General features: G+C 32.1%; 1 protein-coding gene across 1 annotated transcript in view; it reads right to left on the bottom strand.

The window, feature by feature from the left end:
* Window positions 1-4,174, bottom strand: part of LOC134727846 (caspase-2-like) — a 38,496-nt gene extending 34,322 nt beyond the window's left edge. Inside the window, exon 1 of the mRNA XM_063592239.1 lies at window positions 4,093-4,174. Within this exon, the coding sequence (XP_063448309.1) occupies window positions 4,093-4,174 (82 nt within the window). The remainder of the gene's footprint in view (window positions 1-4,092) is intronic.
* Window positions 4,175-23,725: the final 19,551 nt, after the last annotated feature.

The following is a 23,725-nucleotide window of genomic DNA, read 5'->3' as shown; positions in this document are numbered from 1 at the left end:
TTACATCTGTATCCAATCAATTCTTGTTTAACATCAATTATTAAAAATTAGACTGTAATTATTTTTCTTTGTGAATTGATGTATAGTGTTATCATATCTAATTAGTAGTATGATGATAATTAGTAAGCAGAAAAGGGTTAATTCTAATCAGCAATCGCCTGGTGAGAAAGTTAAAAGTTTAAGATTTCACATGTCCAAGGTGTCAGAATTTTTGTGATTTTATTTTTTGATGATATCATGTTACTTAATAATACACATTTTAATAAGTCATAACATCTCATTGTTATTTTTCGATCGAAGGTCGTTGGTAATTCCAGGGCACTCCGGCTATTTCCACCATCAGAAAATGACTGCCATGAGATAGCCAAAGAGCTGTGCTTAAAAGTTGCAATAAATGACAAAAATCAAAATGAAATCCAATTTTTGTTTTAGCAAAAATTACCATCTGCACCATCAGAGAGCTTTGATTATATAATTTGTCTAAATTATAAGGCTTAGCTCGTACATGTTTAGACTATATAAATTTATTAACAGAGATGTTTAAAATCTGCTTAAACAGTTTTAAAAAATAAAAACTGAAACAATAAAAGGGATAAACAGGACCTACAGGAATCATAATGAGTTGGTAAACGAATTCTATATCGGTGTGTTCAACTGACTAGCGACCTATGTTTGTGGTTGATTTACATCGCTAAAGGTGGGTGCATAGCAAAAACACTTAATCTATCTTGCTGCGTTGGAATCTAATGTATTACCTTCTTATATTTGTTTGTTTACTGGATTTTTAACATTTTATTATTTGGGGAACGAAATTCTTAAAATTAATAATCAGCATTGCTGTCATTACGGCATTTATTGAGACAAAATAACTAAATTTTCAAAGTGAGATTACTTTTTCCGTAAATCAGCAAACCTCGAGAATCCTTCCTTGATGCAGTTCATCGTGATTAAAAAATCCCTTTTTAATCAGAATAAGTTATTTGAAAATTTAATACTCTGAACACATTTAATAGCTCCATAGTTTTACACATTTATTTTTTTCCCTACTTTCTAAATCAACACAAATGGTTAAGCTCAATCACTTGTATATCATAGGCACACAGAGATTTTTTGTTTTCATATAATTTTTTAGTTCCTCATTTTGAGGCGCATCACGGATATTGACCCCAATATTATCCTTACACTCAAACACTTTGTGATACACATTTACTGGAAGCTCTTAGCAATTAAACATCAGACTTTTACACGTCAAGATGGTTTTTCGTGTGAACAGCATCAATTCAACATGAAAATGGTGGCGGGGGACTACTTCATTTTTCGGTTGAAAATGAGTACCAAAATGCGTCTAGAATGTGACTAATCCCCATTCAAATATTGATGTATAGACATTTTAGCCAACTCATATATAGGGGTGTTTCTAAGAAAAGAAACACAAGAAATCAGGTGCGGTCCAGGATTTTATATTAGGGATTTGCAAAAAAAAATGTTCTGCGGAGCGGAGCATGTTGCGAAATATGTTTTTGGTAGCAAAGTAGCAAAAGTTTACATGTCGTTATTATCATTTCCTCTTTGTCTGCGAATATAATGGTCTGCTCAGCAAAATATATAACCTCTAGGTACACAACAACTATTTTCAAAATGGGATAAGCATAATTGCTTGAAGTTCTATCTTTTTTTTACCAAATCAGAGTCAGCAAGATCAAAATATTTTTGGAAAAAATCCAAGTTAATTTTCCCTCTATATGACACCAAGAAAGATATTAATAAACATATATTATTTTGATCAGTGTAATGCATCCATGGTATGAGAATGACATATCCTATGATTGGATCACAAACGCCGATAGTTTCTCTTTGGAAGCCTATTCTGTTGAGTGTCATGTTGAGTGGTGGCATTTCGTCTGTGACTCGCTTTGAAAATATTTAAGATCTTTATCTTTATCTCCTTATCCCAGGAATAGATTACCTTAGCCGTTTTTGACACATCTTTTTGGAATTTTGGATCCTCAATGCTCTTTAATTTTGTATTCGTTTGGCTTTATAAATCTTTTAATATGTGCGTCACTGATAAGTCTTATGTAGACGAAACGCGCGTCCGCCGTTTTAAATTATAATACTGGTACCTTTGAAAACTTTTATGTTGCCTTACACCAAAAAATATATATCTTCATGAAAAATTATGAACCAAAGTATATTTTGCTGGTATTTTCTAAGTATTTGATATAAAAACAGGGAGCAGTTTTAAAAGTATCTTGGGCAAATAATAGAAAATTGAAGAAGGATCAAAAGGCATATAATAAAAAAATGTGTTAAAAGTTTGACTTCAGTTGATATAATGACTTATTCTACCATATATGTCTTTTTAAATTAAAATAAACATCTTGTTTGTATATAGTTGTCAAATTTCCCAGAATTTGGGTAGACAACGGGAAAACTAAGCCAGTGGAAACTCCATTCCCATTACATTTAGTAACGGGAGTGAAGTTATGATGTTAAGTTCGTCTATTTAATCTCCAGCGGTTCTCGTCATTTTTCCCTGGTTCCAAAATATAAGCCATATAATAAATAATCCCTTAGACGTTTTGATGGTTTATTAAACTATTGTGTACATTGATATTGTTCATACACTTATACATTTGAGTGGTTGACGTTCATACCAAAATATAATTGTTTTCTATGGTTTTGAAGCAGTCGTCAGATGTGACGTTTAAATCTGGACTATCAAGGCACTACGCACAGCTGTTGGTGTACTCCCAAAAATACGCGACCGGACTCGGGACAACAAAAAGTGTCTGGACGCGAAGTACAATATTATTGCACTTGGGGTTTAGAACGTAAACCACTACATCCTGTTGACTCCCGGGCTGATATCCTGACCTAGGGCTGATAAGGGGTCTGATATAGAGAATGCCATGTTATAATCAATATGTATCATATACTTCAGTAGAAGACAAACACACACAATCTATTGTTCAACTTTGAAAAATTAGTTACTTGTTATATATATGTTTTTCATTTTTAATAATGTATTTTCCAACTTTGATGTTTTACACTGAAAAAAACCTTTGATGTGTTTTTCAGGAAATTACCGAATGACGGCGGAGTGTTATGATAAATTAAGAGAAAAGTAGACGATAATAACCGGGAGCAGTTGATATAAACCGGAATCAGTTGATAACAAAAGTCATACATAGTATCTCATGACGGCTAAAGCAATTCTTCAAATTTAGTGAATAAATATATTTACAAATTAGTTTTATAATGGGGTATAGGTATACCATTGATTCATTAAGTATATAATACAATGATTTATCAAAGCAAGCAATATGACATTCAGACTCATTCATATATCTGGGGTTGATACATCATTTTATTAATTGTCAATAATTGTATATTAATATTCAACTTTGTGGACTAGAAAATAATTCATGACAAATTCTCTTCTCTTTGTTGATGTACTTTTCTAATCATTCATGTTTTTTTATTGTTTCTATCCGTCTAATTAGAAATACGGCAGTCCCATTAGGCCACGATCGCACTTCGATCTTTGACAAAAAATGCAAATTTTGAAGATCGTTTTGCGATTGTGCACATTAGCATAATCGTGATGAGCGTGGGCAACTTTGAACATGTCCAGAACAAGCATGGTACGGTCGTGGCGAAATCAGGTCGTAGTAGAAGGTCGTGGTAAGATTGCAAAGGTCGCAGTTCCATCTTAGCGACAGCGTAGTAATAGCGAGATTCTAATCGAGAAACTGCGTTACAATATAACAGCGACTTTACTACGACTTCACAATGACCGCCATGTTCTTACCACGACAAAAACACGCGTCAACTATGACTATACCACGTGTATACCACGTTTATGTCACGCTGTTCAAGACCATAGTACGATTTGATCACGCCCATGGCGTCCTCATCGCGCTGTTCTTACGACCTTACTACGTTAATACTACGATTATCAAGCCCATTGTCATTGTCATATAAATTTTATGAAATCTCTCCAGCTTTTGTTTGTCTATATGTAATTTGGACCTCCTGTATTTGATATCCAACGGCTAAATCATGATGACACATCTGTTTCATACTTACCTTCGTTCACTAGGGTATCGTTATTTGAACATGATGGACCAGCAATTGGTTGTGTATCAGGTTGGACTGGTCGGTCCGACATATATCTTCATGGTCAAGATTCGTTACTATCAGATCCTACTCTGCCTTTACCTCTACCCTTACCCTTACGTAGATTTTGGTTGCTTGAATGCATTGTTTCCGGGAAAATCAATGCAACATAGAAACACACTTTTGACGTTATTGCTGGAAGCGTAGTAAGAGCGCGGTATAACGTGGTATGATCGTAGTATGGTCGTGGTAAGAGCGTGCTATAATCGCACTAGAAGCGTGATTATATCGTTTTGAACTCGAATAAATCGTGGTTGGTCGTAGTGAGAACGTATTAAGCGGAGAAAGATACTGATAATCGTAGTCAAGTCACAGAATACTCGTGGTCAAAACGTGGTTTAATCGTAGCGAGATCGTGGTAAAAGCGTAATTAGGACGTAACAAGCAACATGATTTGAACAAAAATTTACATTTTCATTCCGCTCATACTGCGAATTCACCCCAATCTGAATTAAAATAAGATGACAATGATCATGATGCGATCGTGGTCTAGTGGGATGGGGCTTGACATCATGTAGCCTTATTGGTAGATATTGTCTTGCTGATCACTGTTGCTTATATAAGTAAAATTGAGAATGGAAATGGGGAATATATCAAAGAGACAACAACCCGACCAAATAAAAAAACAACAGCAAGAGGTCACCAACAGGTCTTCAATGTAGCGAGAAATTTCTGCACCCTGAGGCGTCCTTCAGCAGGCCCCTTAACAAATATATACTAGTTCAGTGATAATGAACGCCATACTAATTTACAAATTGTACACAAGAAACTAAAAATTAAAATAATACAAGACTAACAAAGGCCAGAGGCTCCTGACTTGGGACAGGCGCAAAAATGCGGCTGGGTTAAACATGTTTGTGAGATCTCAACCCTCCCCCTATACCTCTAACCAATGTAGAAGAGTAAACGCGTAACAATACGCACATTCAGTGTTTATTTTTCTTTAATAGTTTTTCTTATTTAAGGCAAAAAGCAAAAAAAATAAATGGTAAAATTGTAATCAAAAGGCAAAAACTACAATAAGAGTGATATAATACATATGAGTTTTACCATGTTGAATAATTTGAAGAACTTATCTTGCTGAAGATTTTCGTTAAATACAGTTTATCTTTTTCACGGCAAAAACATATTCTATTCGTGATATATACAGGATAAAACAACAAAATCTACTGACCTGTTTTAAGCTAGAAAGGAATATTTCAAATTCATGTTGTTTTGTAGACTACATCAATTCAAGGTCTTTTCTAGACTTTAAACACGTAAAAGAAATACAGTCATCGGTTGAAGTTGTTAATCATACCCGGATGACATGAAAACAGCATAAAAGGACCTATTATTCCCAATCTCATATTTTTGATCAATAGAAAACTTTATATAGATGGGCTCAATTGGGAAAACTATATTAGTTGTATTTAAATTATTTCCTTACTACCTTGAGAACAGAAGTAATAATCAAGATATAAATCTATTTTATAGACCTTTGTATAATCTACACGTCTTAAAAAAATAAAATTGAATTATAATATTTTGTAAGATATCTTTTCGATTTGATAACATAAAAGCGTTCAACCAATCACAAAATATTTGATTTCATATAATCTCAAATCCATGGCTATTTTGAATTATTTTATATAAAGGCAACATCAGTATACTCTTGTTTAAAAGTCATAAATCGATTGAAAAATAAACAAATCTGGGTAACAATTTGAAACAATGGGAAACACATCAAATCTATGAGGAAAACAATCAAACAACTAAAAACACCGAGTCGCAACAAAAAGAAACGACAATCCGACACACACAGAATTGTTTTTAAAGATAAATCTGGTAAATCATTATTTTTATAGAAAGATATAAATAAATTTCATTTTTTCTTATATAGCTATATGATTTATTTTTTCGTGCAGAATCTCATATTTGTCTGTAAACAGTGAGAAAAACATGAGAAATGTTAATTATAAAAATAGTTCATAGCTTTTTACATCATTCTATGTTTCACTTCTGCATATTATTTTAATATCTAAAATCCAAGACATACATAGTAACACGTGTGTTTGTAATAAATAACACGTGGGTCACTATACACCAATATTCAATGATTTTCATATAACTTTAATTATTTGTTAGTTATATAGTCATGCTGTTCTGAGATGATTGTACGTTACATCCTCCCTCCTCAAATAGGAGTTAAAGATAGATTACCCGAATAATTCGGGTGAAGGGTACCGTAAATAAACCGTATGTTACTAGTATTAAAAAGCACTATTTTACTATACAAATACTGTACTTAAATTATTTGTATGTTATTTATACACGTTTGTTATCTAATGTATACTTTACAAAAAGGCATAGCCTTTTTTTAAATAAAACTTATTAAACAGGAGTTAGGTTTTTAACTTTAAGTGAATTTCATATCAAATTTTTCATGTTATTATTGTTACCCATTTTATTTGATTATGGATTAAAATTGAATATTGCGAACTATTTAAAAAGTAAATATGGACAAATCTACAAAAAACATAAGCACATAATGATTTTTTTCTTTAGAATATAACCAGCTGAAACAACTGTCAAGATAGGTGCAATTTAGAAACTTATAATGTTCGTTTATATTGTTGATTGTCCCTATTCACATCATCAACTAGACTTTTATTGTCTTTGTGCAGTATTTTTTAACTGAATTTATGTTTTGATTTTAATAATTACGAAGAAAGTAAAATCACCAAAGTACCGAACTCCGAGAAACATTTGATATATGAAACTGGAATTGAGGACCAAATAAACTCGCCATATAAACCAGGATAAAATTTTGTAGTAACGCCAGACGCACGTTTCGTCTAAAAAAAAAAAAGACTCGCCAGTGACGTTCGAATCAAAAAAAGTAAAAAAGGCCAAATAAACTACGAAGTTGAAGAGTATTGAGGACAAAAATTCCAAAAGTAGTGACACTATGCGTTTCAATTTTGATTTATAACGTATGTAAAACGTTTGTTTTACTATATAAAAAAACGGGTATGCAATTCTTGCAGTTAAGTCTTTCAAAATTGAGAGTTCAGTTTCTCAACGAAGGTTGATGGTTTATTTTAGGCGTTTCGACTCCCGCAATCAGAATGCATGGCTGCCATGATAAAAAAAAAAAGAGGGGCGAAAGATATCAGCGGGACAGTCAAAATCATAGATCGAAAATCAACTGACAACGCCAAGGCGAAAAAATATATAGGCACACAGACAAATAACAGTAAACATGACAGCCAACAGTAAAACTAAACCCTAAACAACTTGAACCCCAGCAAAAACTAATGGTGATCACAGTTGCTACGGAAGGATGAGCAGATTCTGAAAGTGATTTCGTAAACCAACAGTCAATCAATAAATAGAAGTCACACAAGACCTCTAAAATGAAGCGCACACTATCTTACCACACTGCTTGTCAACGACGGTCCTAAGCGAAAATTGTAAACAATTAACAATTCGGTAGGTCATTGCTGATCAATTTTGTACTTAAGGGTCTACCAATCTTTCAAAGATTTTAAGATAGTATGCAAAACGTTAACTGTTAAAAATCTTAATTAGAGACCAACTACTCCTATAAAGAGTTGACTGATGATTTTGACTATTTGACTTATTCATCAATCAATTATTCCCATAAAAGCTTTTTCAGATATTTTGCAAAATGCGAAAAATTTATAAAATTCTCATTAATGGGCAATAACTTCAACAATAAGGAGTCGTCGGACTATTGTAAACATATTGCTTGTTGATAGTATTGAATAAATAACATCTTTTTCTTTTATAGATTTTTTCAAATATGAAGTAAACAAGGCACAATCGTCATTTCAGGGCAATAACACATAAAAGTATATTCTTGTAGTCGTCTAGCAGTTTTGATGCAACACATGATATGTAGATCTCAGCATTATGCACAAGTTTGTCCCAGATATATTTTCTCCATTTATAGCAGTTTTCAAGATGATAGATCAACAGAGAGGGACGAAAGATACCAAAGGGACAGTCAAACTCATAAATTTGAATAAACTGACAACGCCATGGCTAAAAATGAAAAAAGACAAACAGACAAACAATAGTACACATACCACAACATAGAAAAATAAAAAATGAACAACACGAGCCCCATCGAAAACTAAGGGTGATCTCAGGTGCTCCGGAAGGGTAATCCGATCCTGCTCCACATGTGGCACCCGTCGTGTTGATTATGTGATAACAAATCCGGTAAAAGTCTAACTCGGTAGGTCAAATTCATGAAAGGGAAGGGGATTGTAGTTACGACGTTAGGAACATATCTAATATCATTTGTGAAATGGTTATTCCATAACGGTCAACAAACTCGTGATGGCGTTTGCCCTTATGTAAAATATTTAACCTTGTCAGTCATTTTGGTTGTCAGGCGGGGTCAGCGATACACTTCTTTTCATACATATACTATTTATGACAACTACGGACTATGAAGACGGACGCAAAGCGAAGAGAAAAACTTGTACACCAGGTGAGCTTATGATAATTATAAAAAAAATAATCGTACACTCGTCAATATAAATCAATAGTTAGTTTGATTATGCACATATATATTAAAGAAAATTGTATGAGACTTCAAGTATACACGGATAGTCTTTATGAATCTGGTATATAAAAAAATTACCAATTTACTATTTTAACGAGTATATTATATCTATATTTGTTGTACGTTTATTAATTTTATAACTGTTTGAACTGACATATAATCAGTCAACACAAACACTAATCTGAAACAGAGTTAACAGATGTGTTGTTTTCGTCTGAAGACATTATTATTTGATGAAACATTTTACCCCAGTCATTTAATTCCCAGTCACTTTTTTTTGTGGTAAGCTTTGTAAAAGTTTTTATCTTCAGATATTGTTTTCCATCTTATGAATAGTATGAGTAGCATTATATTCCTGTCATGTCGCAAGTATGTAATTATAATATATGATATCAACTAACGCTATTTTAGGAATACAGAATTAATATTTAAATTATTCTGTGTATGAAGATTTCCGCGAATGTGTCATCTCATCTTGATCATAAAAAATAAATGGGTGAACTTTGACGCTAGACAATGTCAATAATATATTTTCAGAAGTAATGTAATACTAATTCATATATTAACCATATAAAAGTGTCACGAAAATTTAGAAATACCTGTGATTATGAAAACATTTAAATAAATTAAGATGTCGTACTGAATTTTTCACCTGCATGAGGGTATATTTAATTATAAATAAAAAAAAATATGTCAAAATTAAACTGTCAATTGTTCTTGAACAATTGAGAGGTCTTTCCTTTTGTAATGTAAATTACATGTTCTAACAGACGTAGAATGTATTGAAAAGGTCAAGGTCAACCTTAAAAAGCCCGAAAACACACTAAAAATCCTTTATATAAGGTAAAAACACTAAATTGGCTATCTGGCACATGACCTTGACCTTTGACCTTTGAGCTTTTGACCTTTGTCAAGGTCATTAGTCCCCAATGCCATTACTGAAGACCCCAAGGGTCTAGGACCTTTGGTTATATAGTAGAAGCTGATTTTGTCTTTTCAGAAACCTAAAACAGGGGTTATGCCCCTTAAAAAAAGGTCAAATCTCTTTGGTCAAAATGTAACAAAGTTGCGCCATAATGATCCAAACATTTTCCACTATTTAAAACTTTTGTAAGTTTTATGGTTTCTGAGATTATCCCATAACAAGATGTTAGGTCAAAGGTCAAGGTCAACATACAAATTTGACCTTGAGATATTTTTCAAAGATACATAAATTGATGATGATTGGTGAAGATCCTAGGTGTCTACGACTAACGGTTTTTGAGTTTTGGTGGCCAACCGACACCGGTTAATTTTCAAAGGGGCATAACCCTAGGCCTACCAATGAGTCGTTGAATCTTTTCGATCCAAATGTAACGAAGAACCGGGGTCTGGTCCTGAACAAATTTCACCCTTTGTTTTTTTTTCTACCCATTACGGTTACGGTGTTGGAACGATAACAAGGTTTTTTGGTTTCGGAGGGATTACTCCGAACCGACAAAATATTTCGACTCACAGGGTGAGTTCTGGATAGGTATTCATGACACCGATACAAAGTGTGAATATGAAAGCGACACGTCTTACGGTTAACGCGGCTAAATTTGTCAAAGTTTAACGGAAGAATAATAATAATAAACAGAAGAAATACAGTAAGGTCTTTCCCTTTTGTAAAAGGAAAGACCTTAATAATACTCTTCTATTCATTCCTCTAAAATCATGAAAAAACAAATGATTCAGTTATAAATGATTTGATATTAAACCAAATAATTTTAAAGATCTTACAGGTAGTCAATTCAAATTTTTTCATTAGCAATTCGTACCTTTTTGATAAACAAATTTCAAATACATTTGCTATATTATTTTATTATTGTTTTAGTCTTTTATAATTCATCTCGGACAAACAAAATAATTAATAGTAGACGTCAGCGCAATCTTGGACTTTTCTGTGACATATAGCAAGATGTATGTTTAGAATTTTTGTTTATGATATAAATAAAAGATGACATGGGGTAGGATACAGCGAAAAAAATACACAAACAGACAAATTGTCTGCATCAATTGGCATGTACTTTATGTGCACAAATCCACGCAAGTTTTCATAGAAATATTTATCCAATACCAACCTACAGTTTTAGTGAAAGCCATGCTTGTCTTTCAAACTGATGTATTGGATATACAAGGAAGAAGTTAGTTAGTAAAACATATTTGAGGAACGCCAATCCACGATAGTAGATGAGTGTCAAATTATTTTACTAAAATACTTATAACTTGAAATAAATTTCATTTTAAAATCACTGACAACTGTATAAACATAATTGCAGTTAGGAACAAATCTTGCAGTAGAACTTAAGTTCATATGGAGCCTATTTTCTCGTGAAATTGCCCAATATGCCATTACTAATTCATTTAAGTTCCTTTTTCTACATTAACAGCAGTAAATAGAAAATAGCTCCCCCACCGGTCTGAATACAGTTGATACCTTGTATCGCTTGTGGTATTGTTCTCCTTATCTGCACCATGATTTTACTTTAAAATAACATTGATGAATTCTCTGATTTTCGTCATAAAGAAAACTGATTGCTTGTGAAAAATAATGTCCTTCGTTGGCACATGGTTCGAAAGTTGGTTTTGAAAAGTAATGCCACAGAAGAGAATTTAAGATAGAATTATTTTGATACATGAAAATTGAAGAAAATTTTCAGACTCAACTCAAACTATACACTTAAAGAAAAGTAAACTTGTATTAGTTCCCTATAACCACAATACGAGTATACATATCCGCGTCATCTCTTAAAGCGAAAAACATGAACTCATTGCATATTTTTCGACAAGTATAATGATATTCCGTAAATTAACCCTACGATTGTTACAAAAAACATATTTTCGTATATCTTATCTAAAGATATCAATATTCCAAGTATGAAAAGAACACTAAGAAATAATTCTTAGGGCTTAAGTTTATATTACTCTTTTTGCCTTATATTTTACCACGAGCGAAACTCCCGATCCCGTAGGCGTCCTTCAGCTGACCACTTAAAAATGTTTATACTACTACAGTGATAATAGAAGTCATACCAAACTCCGAATTATACACAAGAAACTAAAACTAAAAATCATACAGAGGCTCCTGACTTTGGACAGGCGCAAAATATCGGCGGGGTTAAACATGTTAATGATATCTCATATGTCTATTCTAATAGGACAAAGACGACAAGTCTTTTAGATCAAAGCGCTCAAGGTGTAGGCAAACATTTTATATTCCCGTAATTGAACAAACTATTAATATTAAGGAAAAAATGATCAAAACTAAGTTTTATATTTAACTCAATAAATCAGTAAAGTGGTCATTAAAGAGCAATATTTCGAATAAGAGGTCATCAGACGATTTTAGAACTTATCCTGATTTAGAGTAATTTCTCGCAATTTGATTGGCTGATATTGTCTTGGTAAATTTCAGTACATTTTTTAATTACGTCAATAGAATTTATCTCCCTTAATTGTAACGTCAATTTGGATTATCTCCTTTATACCATTGACCTAACAAAAAATCAAAAAATCAATTCAGTTGCTTTATACATGTTATAGTCGTTATATTTTGAATTTTTCACAGTTTTAAATTAAATATCTAAAATATATTTGGTTGATATTGTCCTCATATAAAATTTGAATTTATTAATATGTAATATAACAAGAGTGCACACACTGAAATGTGTCGCCTTCTTTACTAATCATTAATATTATGTTGATACTCCTAAATACGAATGTTTATTACGACTTTAACATAAAAGAGGGACGAAAGATACCAAAGGGACAATCAAACTCGTAAATCTAAAACAAACTGACAACGCCATGGCTAAAAATGAAAAAGGACAAACAGAAAAACAGTAGTACACATGACACAACAAAGAAAACTAAAGAATAAACAACACGAACCCCACCAAAAACTAGGGGTGATCTCAGGAGCTCCGGAAGGGTAAGCAGATCCTGCTCCACATGCGGCACCCGTCGTGTTGCTTATGTGATTACAAATCCGGTAAATAGTCTAATTCGGTAGGTCAAATTCACGAAAGGGAAGGGGATTGTAGTTACGACGTAAGGAACATATCCGATATCATTTGTGACACGGTTATTCCATAACGGTCAACCAACTCGTGATGGCGTCTGTTAAATTAACGAAGGGATGATTTCAACTTCACCATTTGGAACTCTTGGTTTAATAGCTTCCTTATGAGCAGTAACCCTCTATCAAGAAAATCACGATAGAAAATGCAAGCACGGGAATATTGTATCAGTTGGGAGATATATACCCCGTATGCAGGTGCTGCTGGAATGTTGCTACTTAGAAATGAAAAGTTCACAATTGGAAAGCTGAAATCTTTCCTTTTGTTGTAAAGTTTTGTCTTCAACCGACCCTCATTGTCAATTTCTAGATGTAAGTCAAGATGTGAAGCCGACTTAACTTAACTTAACTTAACATAACCTTATCATTAACCAATCAAACTAAACATTGATCAATGAACCATGAAAATGAGGTCAAAGTCAGATGAACTATGCCAGGCAGACATGTACAGCTAACAATGCTTCCATACAACAAATATTATTGACATATTGTTTATAGTTTAAGAAAAATTGAACAAAACACCAAATATTTTAACAATGAGCAATGAACCGTACAAACGAGGTCAAGGTCAAATAAAACCTGCACGACTAGCATTTAGATCATATATTTTTTCCATACACCAAATACAGTTGACCTATGGCATATAGTATTAGATAAAAAGACAAAACTCAAAAACTTAACTTTGACTACTGAACCATGAAAATGAGGTCAAGGTCAGATGACATATATCCGCTAGACATGTACACCTTATAATCATTCCATACAACAAATTTAGTAGACCTATTGCATAAAGTATGTGAAAAACAGACCAAAACCCAAAAACTTTTAAACTATAGCCACTGAACCATAAAAATGAGGTCAAGGTCAAATGACACATAACAGTTGGACATGTACACCTTACATTCCTTCCATACACCAAATATACTATACATATTGCTTATAGTATCTGAGATATGGACTTGACCGTCAAATCTTGACCTTATAAAAAAGAAGATGTGGTATGATTGCCAATGAGACAACAATCTACAAAAGACCAAAATGACACAAAAACTTACAACTCACTGATCCATGGAATGAGGTCGAGGTCAAGTGAAAACTGTCTGACGGGCATGAGGACCTTGCAAGGTACGCACATACCACATATAGTTACTGTTATCTCATTACTAATAGTAAGATATAATTCGACATTAAAAAAACCCTGTTTTTTCAAGTGGTCACTGAACAATGAAAATGAGGTCAAGGACATTGGACATGTGACTGACGAAAACATCGTAACATGAGGCATCTTTATACAAAATACGAAGCATCCATGTCTTTCAACATCGGTATATTACTGTTGTCTTTACTTCCACTTTCTAAAATATAAAGCTTTTAAGAAGTAAGCTAACACCGCAACCGCCGCCGCCGCCGCCGCCGGATCATTATTCCTATGTCGAACTTTCTGCAACAAAAAAGTTACAGGCTTGACAACAAAATCAGGATAAATTCGTTACACAGTGTTCAATTGTCCTAATACGCAATTTATTGACCCGATAAATACTCGTATTAGGACAATTGCACACTGTGTAACTATAATTATCTTGCTGATAATGTTTTGTTCTAAATCTAGTTACTCTCTAGATAGACCATGAACATATTCGTGATATTAACATTGTAAAGTAACAAAATTTACTGACCTCTTTTTAAACAGGAATATTTCTGTATCACGTTTTTTGTTGTCTGTAGACTTCATAGGCCCAAGGACTATTTTACTCTTTTGCACATTACAGAAATAAAGTTACCGGTTTAAATTGTTTTTACTTCCCGGATAAAATCAGTACTGCGTATTAGAATCTTTTGAAACCAATCTGATACTTCTGAACAATGATTTTTTTTAAGTGGGCTCAATTGGGATGAATTTTATTTAAAGGGCTCAATTGGGATAAATTTAGACTCTTAAAATAATTTGGTTGTAAATTTGTTTGTCAGTCCATGTGAACAGTAGCGTTAATAAAGAACATATTTTATAGACCTTGGTATATTCCAACAATCTTAAAGAAGATTAAATTGATAATAAAAAAGTGCATGTCGGTTTATTTAATATATTATGAATTTGACGACTTCAAAAATTGGATTTTGTTGACATTTAAAAGGTAATACTAAGTTCAATAGTTATCAAGTTGTCAAAAGTGTTTCACTTGCCACAAATTCTATTATTTCATTTAAAACAGATCTTTGAATTATCGGCATAAACTTATTAACGAACAAATTTTTATGAAATTTCAACTGTAAACCTTCCAAATGTGTAGTATTTTTTATGGTTATTTGAATTATTTTTATGACATTCCATTACAGAGATATTTTGTACAAATATATAAAAAGTGTAATAATTTCTATACAGCCATCGGATTTTTTCAAACTAAAGTTCTTTCTGAAATATTTGTTTCCTAAAAAAAATAAAAAGAAATATATATTTTTTTATTTTCTACAAGAAAATGTTGATACGTCTGTATGTAATGAAAAAAATCAATCAATTTGGACAAAATAATCCTGTTACTATCATCAAAAATGTGTATTACATAAAGTACGTGTAATAGGGCAATTTTGATAGTTGACCCACTTTTAAACTTAAACTTATATGAAAACAAAGCAGTCAACAAACACAAAAACCTCAATTCGAAACGTATGACTTCTTCAATGGTTTAACATGCATGTTATCTGTACTTGTATTTGCGTGCATTTATTGTCGCAATATACTCATCGTGAAATTCTCGGGGAAAAAGAAACCTTAAAAAAGGCTAAATATTGTAGCATATTTAAACATTACAGAAAGGCAGAATTACAACAAATAACTACATGTACTACTCTGAAGAATAATTTTAATCAGTTTCACGTGTCTGTTAGTAAAAAAAAAACATGAAGAAATATAGGTTCAAAAGGTTTAGAAGCGTGTTTATAAAATAATTGAATTTTCGACATGCAGAAGTTTAAGATAACAAAACAAATTAAAATACATATATTCTTTTTAGAGGGTAAAATTCCATAACAATTAAATATCTAATATGAAAAATAACAAATAATATAAAAAAAACATTTTCTAAATCCTACTTACAATCAAACAGTCAAGAAGTATTTGAAAATTAAAAAAAAATACCTAAATACTAACCAACACGAGTGATAATTATATGTTTTCAAGTGACAAGGATAGAGTCAATCTACAATTTTAGATGAAAAGGGAATAAAATAATGTGGTGTATTTTTATATAAATAAGACCGTTGGTTTTCCCCGTTTGAATGGTTTTACATTACTACATTTAAGGGTCCTTAATAGCTTGCTGTTCGGTGTGAGCTAGGGCTCCGTGCTGAAGGCCGTAATTTGACCTATAATGGTTTACTTTTATAAATTGCTATTAGGATGGAAAGTTGTCTCATTGGCACTCATACACTAATTTCCTATATCTAGCACTGTAATTTTAGAAAAAAAGTAGCCCCACAGGTAAAGGTAACGGTGAAAATAATGGATACTTTTATCCTGGAAAAGACATTACTATCAAAACCACCGACTTTTTTTAACCTTTGGAAGAGAAGGATCGACATATCGCATATCACCACCGGAAGTATGACTCCCATCGATAGTAGTAAATTTTTCATAAGAATTTAAAAAAAAAAGTCATTAAAATATACGAAATCATATATTCACATATGTGTTAATACATTACTTTCTTCATGTTTTGAAATTGCATGTGAAGTTTTAATGCTCAATACCATTATTTTTTTACGGATATGTAGTTAGTTGGGTAGTTCCGATTTGATGTATATACAAGCACCCTTATGTCTGGAGATGGCAGACTACAGTACAAAGATGTTTAGTAACTATCTCCATTATTTCTATTAGACCTTGGATTGTAATATTTCCAAGTCTGTAATACTAAATTTGTTGAAAATTACTCTTTGGTACGATTCAAATAATGAAAAACATAGCAGTACTAAGATAAATATTGAAACATCTTTTAGAACAATAATGTCAAAAACGCAGTTTTTTGTTTAAACATATAGCTTTTATTTTATATCTTCTACAAGAGTTTGATAACAAAGGAGTTGGTTCGGTAAGACCCCTTTTTGGCCCCAAAATATAGCATTTTAACAAAATTGTTAAAATGTAAACTTTTAGTTATTCATTGGAAAGTAGAATACTTCTACTACATAAATAGGGACTATTTTTTACAATACAATGCACATATATCGGTTACTAGCATCATTAAGTCATGCTAAATAACTGAAATCTTCATAATTTTAGCATTTTAGTTCAATTTTAGACGGTTTCCGTCTAAAATGAAAATGCCCAAAGTTGTGTTCAACCTTAATATTGAAATGAAAGTTCTATTTGATGATCATACATAACATATACAGTATAAAGGTTGATGATGAACACGGATGCGACGAAAATCATCTGAAAAGTGACATTTCTTTTGCATACTTGATAGAATTTTCATATTTGAGCTTGAATCGGAGCGTGTTGTATGACTAAATAAGTTTAAATCTTTCACATACACTTATTGAATCAACTGAAATAGACACTTAATCGTTTACAGTCCAAAATCTTTCGTCAGATGAACCTAAATTTGAAGCTAAAATCATCCCTTACCGGACCTAGTCCTTTCCTAGTTTCGATTTCTTGTTATGTCATGTTCATTAAAATGGTTCTTTCTTTTCTTTTGGTACTGGAAGACTTCAAGAATATTAAATACACACTTATTTTGTATACAAATCATTTAACTAATCAGTCAATGAACTGCCCTTTTTATATCCTTTTGAAGTCACTGGAATATGTCAATGGATCAGTTGTGTTAAATGGTTTGACAACAATGTATTTGTCAGTAATGCAATATCAGTTGCATACAACAATTTTACTGCTTCCAGCTAACACGGATAGTAAACACACACACACAGGTCCTTAGTTTCGTTTCATTTATTTATTTATCATCATTAAGGAGACAATTTTTCCAACATATAATGTCATTTTAATTGAGCTTCTTTGTGAGGGTTACACGTAAATGTTTATTTTAGAAAAGGTACATTAATTTCACCAAACATGGGTGAAATTCAATTAAGATCTAGCATTTTAATTTTTGAAGCAAATCCATCATGTTACTGCTTGTTAACTTTATAAACATTATATAATAAAGGCTGATTTTCATTTGACTTTAAAATACCAAGAGTGTAAATTCCCAATTCAGCTTATACAGCTGTATTAACTGCCTTTGAAAAAAGGTCAGTAGAAAAGTGCACCAACATATTTGTATTTTGAGAAAATGATTCATCTATTCAGCTAAATTGTTGACTTGTCTTGATAAACATTAATTAAATCACGTATTTTAAAGAGATAGTTAACCCTACATAGAGGATGTGCCGTTTATCCTAGTCTTATTATAGGTGATATTTTATATTCTAGTGTCCAGTGCAATGATAGTCTTTATGATGACAAAGCTAATTATGTATATAAGAGGACTTTAAAAATGTATGTTGTTCATATTGAGATCATATTTTGTTTTTAGTTCTCATGAATACAAGCAACTATAAAATTCTACTATTAGAGGTCAAACAGATGATTATCTTCGCGTATTCAGTTTTCCTAAATTGATGAGACATTTAACCTTTTTCTTTGTCATTAACTATGGGTAAAGTTATAATTTCACATATCATTCTTTATCATTAGAATAGTATTTGTAATATCATAGTACTGTCATGTCGTAACCACTAACAAAAGCAATTTAAACAAGTTTAAATTACTGTATAAACTATTCTACTTATTTTTATTCACGCGATTTCGTCATCTGACTCTTTTCTAAATAAAAAGAAAGATTTTATTTCAACGCCTAATAATTTAAATAATGTAATTTTAGATGTAAAAGAACATCAAATCGTTTATTAACCGTACACATGTGTCACGACGTTTCAGAAATTCCTATGTAAGATGAAATTTTTGAAACACTTAAAAGATGTTGTTAAAATGTGCAGTACATGAGCCAATACTTTCACGGCAGGTATAGTGTTCGGCTAGGATTGTGTTTTTTTAAGCAAATTTGTTCATCTTCTTTTAGTGTAGAACGGGTGTCTCGAGTGATAAATCATACGATAAAACCAATTAACTGATATTTCGTAATTATAATAGTTTCTAACATGACTATTTTTTTTTTAACAATTTTCATGTTTGAGGAACAAATTTCCTTGTATTTAACCAAACAATTCTTTGTTTGTTATTATCCGGGTTTTAAGACAAATGGTCTGGTTTTTTTTAACCTATTGATAAGAAAAGAAGTATTATTGATTTAAAAAAAAAAACTTTATCTATGAAAAATGAGTTTGATTTTACAGTTTATTTGACTGCTTATATACGTAAATATGAGTATCAATTTCTCAACTAAAGCAGCCTACAATATAGCAATCGATATGTATTCTAAAACATGACTATTAATACAGCAGGAAATGATAATAATATCTCTGGTATCTGTTTATATGTAAATGTTCTAATGCAGTAAACTGTCCGGAAACAGCAGTTTGTTTTTTCGACTTTTTGGTGTTGAGACAAACCAAAAGTGATGCTCTTCAATTCAAAAACCTATACAGATTGTTATCAGCTTGTAATGTTTTCATGGTAAAATGAACTTCTGTTGTATATTTTTATACATAATTGAACATTTTGATACGATTTAACAAAAGTATTTAACTTTGTGGTGTTGGGAAAACTCATTTTCCTGATCAGGAGATTGTTGCATACATGTACGGGTGATCCTAAAAACAGAGCTGTGCGCCTGCGCGGAGAAGATGGCCGTGAAACTTTTCGGGGAAGAACTTCATACAGATTTTTAGAGTTTTTATCAGGAAAATGCATGCAACACACACTTAAAATACGTCCAATACATATTTGTCATAGAATTGAAAAATTTTCGTGTCACCATTATAGTAATTACTATAGAGTAACTTTTATTGGAGTCTGGTGCAACCACGTGGTAACCGCAAATTGCCTCCCAAACAAAACAAATCTTGTAATGACTGTAAAACAGACGTCAGATGACAGTATTCACTGGTACTGCAAATCATGCAAAGGTGCATCACAGAAAATGTACAAGATGATATCCGTAATGCATAAAAGGCAGGATAAAATTGATAATAAAATTGTAGGGTTAAGTACTAACATTAGTAAATGTAATGTCAAACTTGATGGTCAAGCTGAGAACATTAAAGGGCGCAAAAAGGTGATAGATGAGTTGAAGAATGATTTACCTCTCTTATTACTAAAAGAATTGTCAGTATGTAAGAGGATTAAGTCGAAGAGGAAGAGAGGGAGGATATCCTAATATTCTTTAACATCCCAGGAGTCAGTGCAGAGTAGGATGAGTCCTTTATCATGTTTATTAAAGAGTTATTAACAGACTCCTTGGGGCTTGGGGAGACATGTGTTACTATTGATAATATGCAGAGGTTAGAGGTTAAACCAAAAGATTTAAATAGTAGGCATTGATTATTAAAGATAAGCATTAAAAACCATGCGGTAAGAGGTGACATTTTAAAAAGTACATATAAATTGAAGAATGCTAAACAAAAGTGTCCCACAGGAAAGTAGGAATCAGTAAAGACCTTACACAAAGTCAAAGGGGGAATAATAAGATTTTACGACAAGAATTAATGAGGAAAAAGAAGGAGTGTCCAGATAAGAAATGGGTAATAAGACGAGAAAATTAATAGAATTAAATACCATACAGGTATTCCTTCGGGGTAGTCAGGAGGTGAAAACGGAGAGTAATAATGTTGAATCAATCACAGTTTTAATGATGTAAATAGTACTGCGTTAAACGTTTCTAGTTCAAGTTCAAATAGATCGTTTTCTAATGTTCAAAGTTCGAGTTCAAGTTCGTTATTTTTTGTGACAATTCTGATGTGAGTTCAGAAAGCAACGAGGAAAGTTTGAATACAGATGATAAGCAGAAATTGAAAATTTTGTTTTCAAATGTCGATTCACTGAGTAACAAGCGTTCAGAATTATTGACATATTTAGCTTATCAGCGTCCACATGTATTTGGTTTATGTGAGGTATTTCCTAAGTGTTCAACTGACTAAGAAAGTATAACAGATATATCCTTGCAGGGGTATGCTAAAATTACACCGGACAATCAGGGAGACAGAGTTGAAAAGCTATTTAAAAGTTAGTAAGGTATCAATATTAGATAACGCATTTAATGAAGCAGTCTGGTGTGAATTAGTGTTAAAATTTACAGACAAATTATAAGTGGGGTTACTTTATAGAAGCCCAAATTCTACTCCAATTAACAATGACAATTTAATAGTAGCAATAAACAGAGCTATAGAGCTAAAATATAGCCATTACTTATTTTTTGGGGACCTGAAGTATAAAGAGATTGACTGGATTAACTGTGAGTCAACTGTTGGCGAGGAGCATTCAGCTGGAAAAAAAATTAATCGCATTCAAGAAAATTTCCTTTTTAACATGTGAATTCTCCGACTCGATTTAGAGAGGGTCAGCACCCAAGCTGTTTGGATTTAATTTTTACAAACTAAGAAAATATGATTGATTGTTACTCTTTAGTAATTGATTCACCAATTGGTAAAAGTGATCATGCCGTAATTCATTTTGACTATAGCTATTTTTTATGTTTTGAACAAGATACAAGTGAAAAATTTCAGTATTTTAAAGGTGACTATCAAGCTATGAGCGACGAGCTAGATCAAGAAAATTGGGATGTCTTATTTGAAGACAAGAGCATTGAGCAAATATGGAACATTTTCAAGTCAAAATTATGTGAGTATATAGAAAAATAAATACCAAAAGGAAGGCATTATAACAAATTTACGAATGTGGATGAATAGGAGAACTAAATCAGCTATAATTGATTAACGTAGATCATGGAAAAATACTAATTTTCAAGGTCAAGAGTTTCATATACTAATTATGCATCTAGTAGAAATAATTGTACTTACACTATACGTGAGGCTAAGAAATCGTATGAAAGGAAGGTAGCATTAGAGGCTAAAACTAACTGTAAGTTGTTCTGGAAATATGTCAATTCTAAATTGAAAACAAGAACTGATGTGGGTAACATAATGAAATCTGATGGCTCTTTAGCTATTAATGACACTGAAAAAGTAAACGTACTTAATATTTTCTTTAGAAGTGTATTAACACATACAGAAGATTTAAATGAACAACCTAATGTGAAAGATATGGAAGAGGTACTTTTAGATATCTTAGTTACTATTGACGATGTTTTAAAAAAACTGAACAATTTACATGTAGACAAGTCAGCAGGGCTCGACGACCTTCACCCTAAGGTTTCATATGAAGTGAGACAATCTATAATTTATCCGTTATGTATAATTTTTGATAAATCCTTATCAGAAGATGTTTTACCAGAAGAATAGAAAAATGCAATACTTTCACCTTTTTTTAAAAATAAAGGTGATAAAAAACAGCCATGTAATTGTCGTCCAGTATGTTTGACATGCGTTATTTGTAAAGTGTGCGAATCACTTATAGTGGAAGATATTAGCAAGCAAAATCGAGGGAATTGTGCAAATGATGATACAAGTATGAAAATAACCGTAAAGCATCATTATTATATACTGTTTAAGAAATAACTGCTAGCCATTAAAAATAAAAATCAAGATGACCACGACCATTTTCTAAAATGGCTGTTTTCTTTAGTTTAAAAATACTGATGTTTCTGGAAATCGTTTCTTTGAACTTCTTTTAGTAAAAACCAATTACCAGGTTTAGTGGCTACCTTCCTTACATCACATATATATTTATTAAAAATGAATATTTGACATATCCAGTATTTGCGCATGAAAATGTAACAAAATTCTTTCAAAAATATTTTGAACCATTTACTATTTATTTGTGCTTTTGTATTTCTAATGATACTATGAATTGATTTAATAATAATATTTTGCGAGGTTATGATGCACATGTGTTTCACACTTTTGCGCATGTGCAAACTATTTATGGACATCAAGAGCAATTTGTATGCACTACCAGGCAATGCTCAGGTGTTCGATGGTTAAGGCGAAAATGTGGTCAATCCCGGAGAAACATCAATTGTGAGTGCAGATCAGCCACTTTTGGAAATGACTAAGCAAGTTCAGTGGGAATGACCTTATTTGTAAGGAAAATATAAGTATATCTTCATGTTTTTTGGATTGCACATTGAAATGACTTGTTATAAATTAATATATATTGCGTGATAGGGGATTGACATATTGTCCTACTGAAGCCAATATTGTAACACCAAAAACGCAGATTCTTTTTATGTATGTTCAAATGTACCTAGGACTAGACAGGCGCATCAGACAACTGCATGTATTTTACTTATAAATTGTTAATTTCAGATTATGAAAGCTAAACACAGAATATATAATTATGTCCTGACGTTCAAGGATTTAAAAGAAAAAGACTGGTGTAAAGATTTAGAGTTATCTCGACAACAGTTAAATTCCTGGCGTTCAATTATAAATTAAGAATTTCTTCTGATCTTGGTATAATGCTCATTTCATGAGTGAGATTTCGTACTTTTCAAATACTAAATATAAAGCATGATAGCGTATTGTTTTAGGTCTTGATCGTTTAAATTATGCTCGATGGTTACCGACTCATTCCTGAGATATGACTTCCCTTCCCGAACATCATCCACAGTTGGCATTGGAATTAGAAAATGATAATTTCACTGTACGTAAGACCAGCAAATTTCTTTCTTGTAACACAATCGATCAGGCACAAAAACAGAATAATGCAATTGTAAAGGGCGACGATGGTGCCATTGAATTAACCGAAGATCCTTTTTAGACAAATGGATTGTAGTTGGACCAGAAGT

The sequence above is a fragment of the Mytilus trossulus genome, chromosome 8 (genome assembly GCF_036588685.1).
Source record: "Mytilus trossulus isolate FHL-02 chromosome 8, PNRI_Mtr1.1.1.hap1, whole genome shotgun sequence".
NCBI lineage: Eukaryota > Metazoa > Mollusca > Bivalvia > Mytilida > Mytilidae > Mytilus > Mytilus trossulus.
This window is presented reverse-complemented; position numbering and strand designations above follow the sequence as displayed.